The sequence below is a fragment of the Heterodontus francisci genome, chromosome 3 (genome assembly GCF_036365525.1).
Source record: "Heterodontus francisci isolate sHetFra1 chromosome 3, sHetFra1.hap1, whole genome shotgun sequence".
NCBI classification, from domain to species: Eukaryota; Metazoa; Chordata; class Chondrichthyes; order Heterodontiformes; family Heterodontidae; genus Heterodontus; species Heterodontus francisci.
In genome coordinates, this window is record NC_090373.1 from 202090855 (window position 1) to 202105099 (window position 14245).

Consider the following 14245-nt stretch of genomic DNA (forward strand, 5'->3'; position numbering starts at 1 on the left):
CTCATTCCAGGTATCAATCTAGTAAACCTCCTCTGAACCGCCTCCAATGCACTCACATCCTTCCTTAACTAAAGAGGCCAAAATTGCAAGCAGTATTCGAGATGTGGTCTCACCAATACCCTGTATAATGAAGCACAACATCCTTTTATTTTCGATTCCTCTCGCAATAAAGGATACCATTCCATTAGCCTTCTTTATTACTTGCTGTACCTGCATACTAACTTTTTGTGATCCTGCACTCGAACACCTGGATCCCTCTGCACCTCTGAGTTCGGCAGTCGTTCTCCGTTGAAGTAATACTCTGCTTTTTTATTCTTTCTGCCAAAGTGAACAACTTCACCTTTTCCCACATTATACTCCATCTACCAAGAAAGCCCCCAGCGATTTAACATCCGCAGCACTTAAAGCAGCCAGAAGTACTGCACAAAGAACAGCTAGGCGTTGCGCAAACGACTACTGGCAACACCTATGCAGTCATATTCAGCTGGCCTCAGACACCGGAAACATCAGAGGAATGTATGATGGCATGAAGAGAGCTCTTGGGCCAACCATCAAGAAGATCACCCCCCTCAAATCTAAATCGGGGGACATAATCACTGACCAACGCAAACAGATGGACCGCTGGGTTGAGCACTACCTAGAACTGTACTCCAGGGAGAATGCTGTCACTGAGACTGCCCTCAATGCAGCCCAGCCTCTACCAGTCATGGATGAGCTGGACATACAGCCAACCAAATCGGAACTCAGTGATGCCATTGATTCCCTAGCCAGCGGAAAAGCCCCTGGGAAGGACAGCATTACCCCTGAAATAATCAAGAGTGCCAAGCCTGCTATACTCTCAGCACTACATGAACTGCTATGCCTGTGCTGGGACGAGGGAGCAGTACCCCAGGACATGCGCGATGCCAACATCATCACCCTCTATAAAAACAAAGGTGACCGCGGTGACTGCAACAACTACCGTGGAATCTCCCTGCTCAGCATAGTGGGGAAAGTCTTTGCTCGAGTCGCTCTGAACAGGCTCCAGAAGCTGGCCGAGCGCGTCTACCCTGAGGCACAGTGTGGCTTTCGTGCAGAGAGATCGACTATTGACATGCTGTTCTCCCTTCGTCAGATACAGGAGAAATGCCGTGAACAACAGATGCCCCTCTACATTGCTTTTAACATCCGCAGCACTTAAAGCAGCCAGAAGTACTGCACAAAGAACAGCTAGGCGTTGCGCAAACGACTACTGGCAACACCTATGCAGTCATATTCAGCTGGCCTCAGACACCGGAAACATCAGAGGAATGTATGATGGCATGAAGAGAGCTCTTGGGCCAACCATCAAGAAGATCACCCCCCTCAAATCTAAATCGGGGGACATAATCACTGACCAACGCAAACAGATGGACCGCTGGGTTGAGCACTACCTAGAACTGTACTCCAGGGAGAATGCTGTCACTGAGACTGCCCTCAATGCAGCCCAGCCTCTACCAGTCATGGATGAGCTGGACATACAGCCAACCAAATCGGAACTCAGTGATGCCATTGATTCCCTAGCCAGCGGAAAAGCCCCTGGGAAGGACAGCATTACCCCTGAAATAATCAAGAGTGCCAAGCCTGCTATACTCTCAGCACTACATGAACTGCTATGCCTGTGCTGGGACGAGGGAGCAGTACCCCAGGACATGCGCGATGCCAACATCATCACCCTCTATAAAAACAAAGGTGACCGCGGTGACTGCAACAACTACCGTGGAATCTCCCTGCTCAGCATAGTGGGGAAAGTCTTTGCTCGAGTCGCTCTGAACAGGCTCCAGAAGCTGGCCGAGCGCGTCTACCCTGAGGCACAGTGTGGCTTTCGTGCAGAGAGATCGACTATTGACATGCTGTTCTCCCTTCGTCAGATACAGGAGAAATGCCGTGAACAACAGATGCCCCTCTACATTGCTTTCATTGATCTCACCAAAGCCTTTGACCTCGTCAGCAGACGTGGTCTCTTCAGACTACTAGAAAAGATCGGATGTCCACCAAAGCTACTAAGTATCATCACCTCATTCCATGACAATATGAAAGGCACAATTCAACATGGTGGCTCCTCATCAGAGCCCTTTCCTATCCTGAGTGGTGTGAAACAGGGCTGTGTTCTCGCACCCACACTTTTTGGGATTTTCTTCTCCCTGCTGCTTTCACATGCGTTCAAATCCTCTGAAGAAGGAATTTTCCTCCACACAAGATCAGGGGGCAGGTTGTTCAACCTTGCCCGTCTAAGAGCGAAGTCCAAAGTACGGAAAGTCCTCATCAGAGAACTCCTCTTTGCTGACGATGCTGCTTTAACATCTCACACTGAAGAATGCCTGCAGAGTCTCATCGACAGGTTTGCGTCTGCCTGCAATGAATTTGGCCTAACCATCAGCCTCAAGAAAACGAACATCATGGGGCAGGATGTCAGAAATGCTCCATCCATCAATATTGGCGACCACGCTCTGGAAGTGGTTCAAGAGTTCACCTACCTAGGCTCAACTATCACCAGTAACCTGTCTCTAGATGCAGAAATCAACAAGCGCATGGGTAAGGCTTCCACTGCTATGTTCAGACTGGCCAAGAGAGTGTGGGAAAATGGCGCACTGACACGGAACACAAAAGTCCGAGTGTATCAGGCCTGTGTCCTCAGTACCTTGCTCTACGGCAGCGAGGCCTGGACAACGTATGCCAGCCAAGAGCGACGTCTCAATTCATTCCATCTTCGCTGCCTTCGGAGAATACTTGGCATCAGGTGGCAGGACTATATCTCCAACACAGAAGTCCTTGAAGCGGCCAACATCCCCAGCTTATACACACTACTGAGTCAGCGGCGCTTGAGATGGCTTGGCCATGTGAGCCGCATGGAAGATGGCAGGATCCCCAAAGACACATTGTACAGCGAGCTCGCCACTGGTATCAGACCCACCGGCCGTCCATGTCTCCGTTATAAAGACGTCTGCAAACGCGACATGAAATCGTGTGACATTGATCACAAGTCGTGGGAGTCAGTTGCCAGCATTCGCCAGAGCTGGCGGGCAGCCATAAAGACAGGGCTAAATTGTGGCGAGTCGAAGAGACTTAGTAGTTGGCAGGAAAAAAGACAGAGGCGCAAGGGGAGAGCCAACTGTGCAACAGCCCCAACAAACAAATTTCTCTGCAGCACCTGTGGAAGAGCCTGTCACTCCAGAATTGGCCTTTATAGCCACTCCAGGCGCTGCTTCACAAACCACTGACCACCTCCAGGCGCGTATCCATTGTCTCTCGAGATAAGGAGGCCCAAAAGAAAAAGAAGAACTCCATCTACCAGATTCTTGCCCACTCTCTCAACCTAACTATATCAGTCTGCAAGCTCTTTATGTCCTCTTCACAATATTGGCAAGTATTGTGAATTGTGATCAAAGCGTACAAAAGCAAGGAAGTTATGATAAACCTTTATAAGACTCTGGTTTGACCTCAATTGGCATATTGTGTCCAGTTCTGAACACCGCACTTTAGGAAGGATGTGAAGGTTTTAGGGAGGGTGTAGAAAAGATTTATGAGAATGGTTCCACATTTGATGGACCTCTGTTACATGGACAGATCAGAGAAGCTGGGGTTGTTCTCCTTAGAGAAAAGAAGGTTGAGAGGAGATTTGACAGAGGTGTTCAAAGTCATGAGGGAACTGGACAGATTAGATAGAGAGAAACTGGTACCATTTGCAGAGGTGTCAATGGCCAGAAGACAACAATTTGAGGATATTGGCAAAAGAACCAACGGTGACATGAGGTAAAACTTTTTTATGCAGTGAGTACAGTGTGGTGGAGGCAGATACAATCAGGGCTTTCAAAACGGAATTAAATAAGCACCTGAAGAGAAGGATTTGTAGTGATAAGGGAAAAGGATGGGGGGTTGGGACTAGCGGAGTTGCTCTTGGAGAGAGTGGCAAGGGCATGACAGGCTGAACGACCTCCTTCCGCACTCTAACTATTCTATGATTCTATGACTGCTGCTGCTACGGGAGGCTGCAGATGTCTGCAACAATTTCCCTGGAGAAGCATATCCTTTTGATACACTTACGTTCAGATGGACTCTTGGCTTGTATATGCTGCATGTGAGGATCTGGCTTCTTAGGAGCCAACAGGCCCATTGGCAGCTGGTGCTGATTGTTGAGGCTGCAGCTGCTGGAGCTCCTTTTCCTCAAACTGTTCCTCTATCCAAAGTAAACTGGCAAAAATAGCACTCATAATAAGCAGATAAGACTTATTGTAGGTAAGTCAGACAAAAAAAAAATCAGAAAGCAGCAATCTGAAAAATGGGAACTTTCTTAGTATCCAGCAGCCATAAATACAATTAGTAATTTACTAATCAATCCAATAAGGAAATAAGGAGAATTTTGCTACTCAGAGAGTAGGTAGAATGTGGAATTCACAACCCCAGGAAGAAGTTGAGGCAAACAACGAAAATTCTTTCAAAAGGAAAGTAGACACATTAATGAGAGAAACGGGAATAGAAAGATAGGCCAAAAGGCTAGTCGGCCTGAATGGCCTGTTTATGTGCTGCATATTCTATGCAAAATCAGAGATCCTATTATCCATTTAACTGCTTCAAACTGATCAATCCCACTATGTTTTACTGATGGGTTGGGCACTGCTGAACTTTCAAGATTTTGTGTTAAATGGTGTTGGGATCTAGCTTTGGCATGGGACCTTGGTTTACAAGTAGTTATGAGGCCATCTTGCAGGCCAGTAGGACGACTTAAAAAGCTGCAGGTACAATGGCAGCGGAGAACGCATCAGAAATGCAGTAGTAAATTCTCTGTCACAAATTTAATCATATATCCGTTGGATGCGGCGATTAAAATTGGCCCCGTTAAATCTAAAATTTGTTGTAATTTAAAGCTTTTACATGTCACTTAAATGAGCTTTTATTGATCTACATGTGAATATAATTCCTATTACACTAATTTCTAAAACTGGAATAGGAAATGCTATTGGTTGTGGTTATAAAATAGCTTTATTTAAAATACTAGTAACAGTTACTGGACTGGGCAGGAGGACACAAATCTAGAATATAATTGCAACACATTTTTCCCAACATTTTAATTTACCTTTGCCAGTCTTTTGCAGAAGACTTCAAGTTTACCAAATATGTACATTTCTGACACATCAAATGGAGTATCTCGTGCTGTTTCAGTTGTCTGTTTCTTTGTGTTCTGGAAATATTTGCGATATTCTACTAACAATTTTTTACATTCCTGGAACAGAAGAAAATAATGTTTACATAGCAGGTTAGTACACATATCTATCACCTACTGAAATTAAAAAGATGGGCATAAAATAAAAATTAGATCAGCTACCGAGTGGAGTTTTTCTCATTCTTCAAAGGAAAGCATTCTTTATAAAGACAAAATTCAGCAAATCCATGCTCCTGACATGCAATTTTGCTCAATGAGGGCACTGATTGGAGAATTGGGTGTACAGATCAGCATGCCTGATCAGCAGTGCTCTCAATTTTCTGATCATTTTTTTTCATAGTAATATCTGGTAAAATATAGTGTCCATTCCTAACAAATCTCTGAGAAGTGCAAGAACAATAGGGCAGTAATAGTAGGGGATTTTAATTCCCCAATATTAACTGGGATAGTTTTAGTGTGAAAGGAATTGAGGGAGCAGAATTCTTGAGGTGCATTCAAGAGACCATTTTTTGCCCAGTATGTAGCAAGTCCAAAAAGAGAAGGTGCAGTTTTAGACTTAGTTTTAGTAAATGAAGATGGGCCGATGGAAGGGGTAGCAGTGGGAGAGCATTTTGGTGGTAGTGATCATAATTCAGTCAGTTTGAACATAATTATGGAAAAGGACAGAAATAGAACAGGAGTTAGAATTCTCAATTGGGGCAAGGACAATTTACTAAACTGAGGAATGATGTAGCGAAAGTGGACTGGAAACAGCTACTTGAAGGTAAATCAGTGTCAGAAGAGTGGGAGGCATACAAAGGGGAGACTCAAGGGGTTCAGGGTAAACATGCTCTTACAAAGAAAAAGGGTGAGATGGTCAAATCTAGAGCCCCATGGATGTCAAGGAGCCTACAGGCTAAGATAAGGCAGAAAAGGAAAGCTTATGTCCTACACGGAGAACTCAGTACAACAGGAAGTCAAGAGGAGTATAGAAAGTGGAGGGGTGAAATCCAAAAGGAAATTAGGAAAGCAAAGAGAGAACACGAAAGAATATTGGAAAGCAAAATCAAGGTGAACGCAAAGATATTTGATCAATACATTAAGAGTAAGAGGATAACTAAGGAGAGAGTACAGGCCCTAAAAGACCAAAAACGTAACCTATGTGTAGGAGCAGAAGATACTGGTATGGTGCTTATTGAGTACCTGCGTCTATCTTCACAAAAGAGGGGGCGATGCAGATATTGTAGTTAAGGAAGACGAGTGTGCTGTATTGGATGGGAGAGAGGAAGAATTAATGGGATTAGCATCCTTGAAAGTTAATAAATCACCAGGACCAGATGAAAATGTATCCCAGGCTGTTAAAAGAGCAAGAGAGGAAGTAGAAGAGGGTCTGACCATCATTTTCCAGTCCTCACTGGATACAGGGTTGGAGAATTGCTAACGTTGTACCTCTGTTTAAAAAGGGAGCGAAGGACAGACTGAATAATTACAGGCCAGTCAGTGGGCAAATTATTGGAATCTATTCTGACAGACAGGATAAACTGTCACTTGGAAAGGCACAGGTTAATCAAGGATAGTCAGCATGGATTTGTTAAGGGAAGATCTTGTTTGACCAACTTGATCGAATGTTTTGAAGAAGTAACAAGGAAGATAGATGAGGGTAGTGCAGTTGATGTGGTCTACATGGATTTTAGCAAGGCTTTTGACAAGGTCCCACATGGAAGACTGGTTAAAAAAATAAAATCCCATGGGATCCAGGGAAATGCAGCAAGATGAATACAAAATTGGCTGCACTGGAGTGCTGACTTGGGTTGCATTAGAGTGCGATAGTGGAAGTTTGGTAACTGAGGAAGTTCGATGAGGAGGGAGCGAGGAGCTCCTTTCATTTCCAACCTGTCCTCAGAGTGAGGGGAGCTGAGAGCTTCCAAAGAGCACAGCTGACAGGTGAGTAAGTCCTGGTGGGTAGTTTTCCAAGTGGATTGAATTGTAAGTCATTGTTCTAGCAAGACTTAATTGTTTTTTTTAAATTATAATCTTCTATCGTTTTAAATTTAAAGGGTTTAGTCATGGCAGGAGAGCTTGAAGCCGTGGTTTGCTCCTCTTGCTGCATGTGAGAATCCGGGAACATATCCAGTCCACGGGACCAGCATGTGTGCAGGAAGTGTGTCCAGCTGCTGCTCCTGGAAGCTTGGGTTTCAGAGCTGGAACGGCGGCTGGAAACACTGTGGAGCATCCGCAAGTCTGACAGCATTGTGGATAGCACGTATAGAGAGGTGGTCACACCGCAGCTGAAGGGACTTGAGGAAGGAAGGGAATGGGTGACCACCAGGCAGTCCAAGAGAAACAGGCAGGTAGTTCAGGGGTCCCCTGGGGTCCCGCTTGCAAATCGGTATTCCATTTTGGAGGCTGATGAGGCTGGTTCCTCCAGGGAGTGCGGACAGAGCCAAGCTGCTGGCACCACACGCAGCCTGTCTGCACAGGAAGGGGGAAAGAGAGGAAGAGCAATAGTAATAGGGGATTCCATAGTCAGGGGAACAGATAGGCGCTACTGTGGCCGTCAACGTGACTCCAGGATGGTGTGTTGCCTCCCTGGTGCCAGGGTCCGGGATGTCACTGAACAGCTGCAGGGCATCCTGAAGGGGAAGGGTGATAAGGCAGAGGTCATGGTACATGTTGGTACCAATGACATAGGTAGAAAGAGGGATGAGGTCTTGCATCAAGAATTCAGGGAGTTAGGCAGTAGACTAAAAAGCAGGACCTCTCGGGTTGTAATCTCTGGATTACTCCCAGTGCCATGTGCTAGCGAGTATAGAAATAGGAGAATAGCACAGATGAATGCGTGGCTGGAGAGTTGGTGCAGGAGGGAGGGTTTTAGATTCCTGGACCACTGGGGCCATTTCTGGGGAAGGTGGGACCTCTACAAGCGGGACGGTCTACATCTGAACCAGAGGGGGAGTAACATCCTTGCTGGCGGGTTTGCTAGTGCTGTTGGGAGGAGTTTAAACTAATTTGGCAGGGGGAAGGGATGCAGACTCCGAGCAGAATAGGCACACAGCTAAACACAGGAAAGCGAACAAGTCAGAGGGAATACAGCGGAAGAAAGTTTCAAGGGAGTAAGACCAGGATGGAAGGCCTCTACTTTAATGCCAGGAGTATTGCAGGTAAAACGGATGCGTTAAGGGCAAGGATTGACACGTGGAATTGTGATATAGTAGCCATCATGGAGACATGGTTGAGGGAGGGGCAGGATTGGCAGCTCAATATCCCGGGATATAGAATCTTCAGACGAGACAGAGGAGGGGGTAAGAGGGGGCATTGCAATATTAGTTAAGGAGTCAGTTACTGCAGTAAGGAGAGATGATATCTTGGAGGGGGCATCAAATGAAGCTTTATGGGTAGAGTTTAGGAATAAAAAAGGGACAGCCATATTGCTAGGTGTTTATTATAGATCCCCAGATAGTCAGCGGGATATTGAGGAGCAAATATGTGCGCAATTTGCAGAGGTGTGTAAAAATAATAGGGTAATTATATTCGGTGATTCCAACTTTCCCAACATTAATTGGGATAGGCATCGTGTTAAGGGCTTAGATGGAGTGGAGTTCTTAAAATGAATACAGGAGAACTTTTTAGCCCAATATGTAGAGGATCCAACCAGGGAGGGTGCAGTGCTGGACCTAATTCTGGGGAATGAAGCCGGACAGGTGGTTGATGTGTTGGTGGGGGGAGCATTTTGGTGCTAGTGACCATAATAGAATTCTTTGAGGAAGTGACAAAGTAGATTAATGAGGGAAGGGCTGTAGATGTCATATACATGGACTTCAGTAAGGCGTTTGATAAGGTTCCCCATGGCAGGCTGCTGGAGAAAGTGAAGGCGCATGGGGTCCAAGGTATACTACCTAGATGGATAAAGAACTGGCTGGGCAACAGGAGACAGAGAGTAGCAGTGGAAGGGAGTTTCTCAAAATGGAGACGTGTGACCAGTGGTGTTCCACAGGGATCCGTGCTGGGACCACTGTTGTTTGTGATATACATAAATGATTTGGAGGAAAATATAGGTGGTCTGATTAGCAAGTTTGCAGACGACACCAAGATTGGTGGAGTAGCAGATAGTGAAGGGGACTGTCAGAGAATACAGCAGAATATAGATAGACTGGAGAGTTGGGCAGAGAAATGGCAGATGGAGTTCAATCAGGGCAAATGCGAGGTGATGCATTTTGGAAGATCCAATTCAAGAGTGAACTATACAGTAAATGGAAAAGTCCTGGGGAAAATTGATGTACAGTGAGATTTGGGAGTTCAGGTCCATTGTTCCCTGAAGGTGGCAACGCAGGTCAATAGAAGGTCAAGAAGGCATACGGCATGCTTTCCTTCATCGGACGGGGTATTGAGTACAAGAGTTGGCAGGTCATGTGACAGTTGCATAGGACTTTGGTTCGGCCACATTTGGAATACTGCGTGCAGTTCTGGTCGCCACATTACCAAAAGGATGTGGATGCTTTGGAGAGGGTGCAGAGGAGGTTCACCAGGATGTTGCCTGGTTTGGAGGGCGCTAGCTATGAAGAGAGGTTGAGTAGATTAGGATTATTTTCATTAGAAAGACGGAGGTTGAGGGGGGACCTGATTGAGGTGTACAAAATCATGAGAGGTATAGACAGGGTGGATAGCAAGAAGCTTTTTCCCAGAGTGGGGGATTCAATTACAAGGGGACACGAGTTCAAAGTGAAAGGGGAAAAGTTTAGGGGGGGATATGCGCGGAAAGTTCTTTACGCAGAGGGTGGTGGGTGCCTGGAACGCATTGCCAGCGGAGGTGGTAGACGCGGGCACGACAGCGTCTTTTAAGATGTATCTAGACAGATACATGAATGGGCAGGAAGTAAAGATACAGACCCTTAGAAAATAGGCGACACATTTAGATAGAGGATTTGGATCGGCGTAGGCTTGGAGGGCCGAAGGGCCTGTTCCTGTGCTGTAATTTTCTTTGTTCTTTGTTCTTTAGAACATGGTACAATTTAAGCTTGTTATGGAGAAAGAAATAGACAAGTTGCAAAAAAAGGTTTTGGATTGGGAGAGAGAGAATTTTAGTAAAATAAGGCAGGATCTGGCAAAGGTCGACTGGAAAGAGTTACTTGTCGGGACAAGGAGTAGCAGGAATGCAGAGTACTGGGCTAATGGGAAGATTCTTGGTAGTGTAGATGAACAGAGAGATCTTGGTGTCCAGGTGCATAAATCCCTGAAAGTTGCTACCCAGGTTAATAGGGCTGTTAAGAAGGCATATGGTGTGTTAGCTTTTATTAGTAGGGGGATCGAGTTTCGGAGCCACGAGGTCATGCTGCAGCTGTGCAAAACTCTGGTGAGACCACACCTGCAGTATAGCGTGCAGTTCTGGTCACCGCATTATAGGAAGGATGTGGAAGCTATGGAAAGGGTGCAGAGGAGATTTACTAGGATGTTGCCTGGTATGGAGGGAAGGTCTTACGAGGAAAGGCTGAGGGACTTGAGGTTGTTTTCGTTGGAGAGAAGGAGGAGGAGAGGTGACTTAATAGAGACATATAAGATAATCAGAGGGTTAGATAGGGTGGATAGTGAGAGTCTTTTTCCTCGGATGGTGATGGCAAACACGAGGGGACATAGCTTTAAGTTGAGGGGTGATAGATATAGGACAGATGTCAGAGGTAGTTTCTTTACTCAGAGAGTAGTAGGGGCGTGGAACGCCCTGCCTGCAGCAGTAGTAGACTCGCCAACTTTAAGGGCATTTAAGTCGTCATTGGATAGACATATGGATGAAAATGGAATAGTGTAGGTCAGATTGTTTCACAGGTCGGCGCAACATCGAGGGCCGAAGGGCCTGTACTGCGCTGTAATATTCTAATTCTAAAAAATCTACAGAAGAGCAGTGGGGGGGCATTCAAAATAGGAAATGGGGAGGGTACAGGCCCAACATGTTCCCTCTCAGGTAATAGGTAGGAGCAACAAGCCCAGAGAACCATGGATGACCAGAAACATTCAGCGTATGATGAGAAGGAAAAGAGAGGCTTTTAGCAAATACAAGGAGAGCAAATCAATGGAAGCATTAGTGAAGTACAGAAAGTGTAGCTTAAGAAAGCAATAAGGAGAGCAAAGAGGGGATATGAGAAAGCTCCGGCTGGTAAAAGTAGGGAAAATCCCAAGATATTCTATAAGTATATCAATGGGAAGAGGATAACCAGGGAAAGAGTAGGACCCATTAGGGACCAAGGGGTAAATCTGTGGGTGGAGCCAAAGGACATTGGTAGGGTGTTGAGTGAATACTTCACATCTGTCTTCACCCAAGAGAATGAGGATGTTGATATGGAACTTGGAGAGAGACTCTGTGAGGTTCTTGAGCAAATTGTCATAGGGAGTGACAAGGTATTGGAGGCTTTGGAAGGCTTAAAAGTGGACAGATCTCCAGGTCCGGACAATTTGTGTCCCAGGATGCTGTGGGAGGCAAGGTGCTCTGACCCTAATTTTTAATTCCTCTCTGGCCACGGGGGAGGTGCCAGAGGACTGGAGAACAGCTAAAGTGGTCCCACTATTTAAGAAAGGTTGAAGGGAACTATGCACCAGTGAGTCTCACGTCAGTGGTCGGGAAATTATTGGAGAAAATTCTGAAGGAGAGCATCTATCTCCACTTGGAGAGGCAAAATTTGATTAGGAATAGTCAGCATGGCTTTGTCAGAGGGAGGTCATGCCTAACAAACTTGATTGAATTTTTTGAGCATGTGACCAGGTGTGTAGATGAGGGTAGTTCAGTTGATGTAGTTTACATGGATTTCAGCAAAGCCTTTGACAAGGTCCCACATGGGAGACTTATCAAGAAAGCAAATGCACATGGGATACAAGGTAACTTGATAAGGTGGATTCAAAATTAGCTTAGCTGTAGGAGACAGAAAGTGATGACAGACTTTTGTTTTAGTGACTGGAAGCAAGTGTCCAGTGGCGTACCACAGGGATCTGTGTTGGGTCCCCTATTTGTCATTTATATAAACAACATAGATGACTATGTGGGGGGTAGGATCAGTAAGTTCGCGGATGACACAAAGATTGGCCGAGTGGTTAACAGTGAGGTGGAGTGTCTTAGGTTACAGGAAGATATAGACGGGATGGTCAAATGGGCAGAAAAGTGGCAGATGGAATTTAACACTGAAAAGTATGAGGTGATACACTTTGGAAGGAGTAATGTGACACGGAAGTATTCAATGAATGGCCTGACACTGGGAAGTTCCGAGGAACAAAGGGACCTTGGCGTGTTTCTCCATTAGATCTCTGAAGGCAGAAGGGCAGGTTAATAGGGTGGAGGAAAAGGCATATGGGACACTTGCCTTTATCAATCGCGGCATAGATTACAAAAGTAGGGAGGTCATGTTGGAGTTGTACAGAACTTTGGTAAAGCCACAGCTGGAGTACTGTGTGTAATTCTGGTCGCCACATTCTAGGAAGGATGCGACTGCATTGCAGCGGGTGCAGAGGCGATTCACCAGGATGTTGCCTGGGATGGAACATTTAAGCGAAGAGAGGTTGGATAGGCTTGGGTTGTTTTCGCTGGAGCAGAGAAGACTGAGGGGTGAGCTGATCGAGGTGTACAAGATTATGAGAGGCATAGACAGGGTGGATAGGGAGCAGCTGTTCCCCTTCGTTGAAGGGTCAGTTATGAGGGGTCACAAGTTTAAGGTGAGGGGCGGGAGGTTTAAGGGGGACTTGAGGAAGAACTTTTTTACCCAGAGGGTGGTGATGGTCTGGAATGCACTGCCTGGGAGGGTGGTAGATGCAGATTGCCTCACATCCTTTGAAAAGTACCTGGATGAGCACTTGGCACGTCATAACATTCAAGGCTCGGGGTCAAGTGCTGGCAAATGGGATTAAGTAGACAGGTCAGGTGTTTTAATGCATCGGTGTAGACTCGATGTGCTGAAGGGCCTGTATTATTCTGTGATTCTGTCTGATTCTGTGAGTGGCAGGAAACAAAGGCTAATTGTTGACGGCTGTTTTCGCAACTGGAGGGCTGTTTCCAGTGGCGTTTCGCAGGGCTCAGTACTGGGTCCCCTGCTTTTTGTGGTGTACATTAACCATTTGGACGTAATTGCATGATCAAGAAGTTTGTGGACGACACAAAGTTTGGCTGTGTGGTATTAGCGAGGAGGATAGCTGTAGGCTGCAGAAAGATATTGATGGTCTGGACAGATGGGCAGACAAGTGGCAAATGGAATTCAAAGGAGAAGTGTGAGGTGATGCATGTGGGGAGGTCAAACAAGGCAAAGGAATACACGATTAATGGGAAAATACTGAGAAGTGTTGAGGAAGTAAGGAACCTTGGAGTGAATGTCCACAGATCCTTGAAGGTCGCAAGACAGATTGATAAGGTGGTTAAGGCATATGGAATCCCTTCCTTTATTAGCGGAGGTTTAGAATATAATGGCAGGGAGGTTAAGCTGGAACTGTATAACTCATTGGTTAGGCCACAACCTGAGTACTGTGTGCAGTTCTGGTCACTGAATTACGGATAGGATGTAATTGCACTAGCGAGGGTACAGAGGAGATTTACGAGGATATTGCCAGGACTCGAAAAATGCAGCTATGAGGAAAGATCGGATAGGCTGGGTTTGTTCTCCTTGGAACAGAGAAGGCTGAGGGGAGATCTGATTGAAATGTACAAAATTCAGAGGGGCCTGGATAGAGTGAAGGTGAAGGGTCTATTCATTGTAGCAGACAGGTCAGTAACAAGGGGGCATAGATTTAAAGTGATTGGTAGAAAGATTGGAGGGGAGATGAGGAAAAACATTTTCACCCAGAGGGTGGTGATGGTCTGGAACCCATTGCCTGAAAGGGTAGTTGAAGCAGAGACCCTCAACTCATTCAAAAGGAGTCTGGATGTGCACCTCAAGTGCCGTAAGCAGCAGGGCTACGGACCAATGCTTGAAGGTGGGATTAGAATAGGTGGATTGTTTTTCAGCTGGCACAGACACGATGGGCCAAGTGGCCTCTTTCTGTGCCTTAAACTTTCTATGATTCCATGGATCACAAGGTAGCTGGCCAATTAAGGAAGGGGGGGAGTGGGGCCCAAGAAATCAA

At 46.0% G+C, this 14245-nt stretch overlaps 1 protein-coding gene across 1 annotated transcript in view; it reads right to left on the reverse strand.

Annotated features, from left to right (window-relative positions):
- LOC137367179 (dynein axonemal heavy chain 8-like) overlaps positions 1-14245 on the reverse strand; it is a 2062041-nt gene that overhangs the window by 1766321 nt on the left and 281475 nt on the right. The window contains exon 12 of the mRNA XM_068028615.1: positions 5093-5239. Within this exon, the coding sequence (XP_067884716.1) occupies positions 5093-5239 (147 nt within the window). The remainder of the gene's footprint in view (positions 1-5092; positions 5240-14245) is intronic.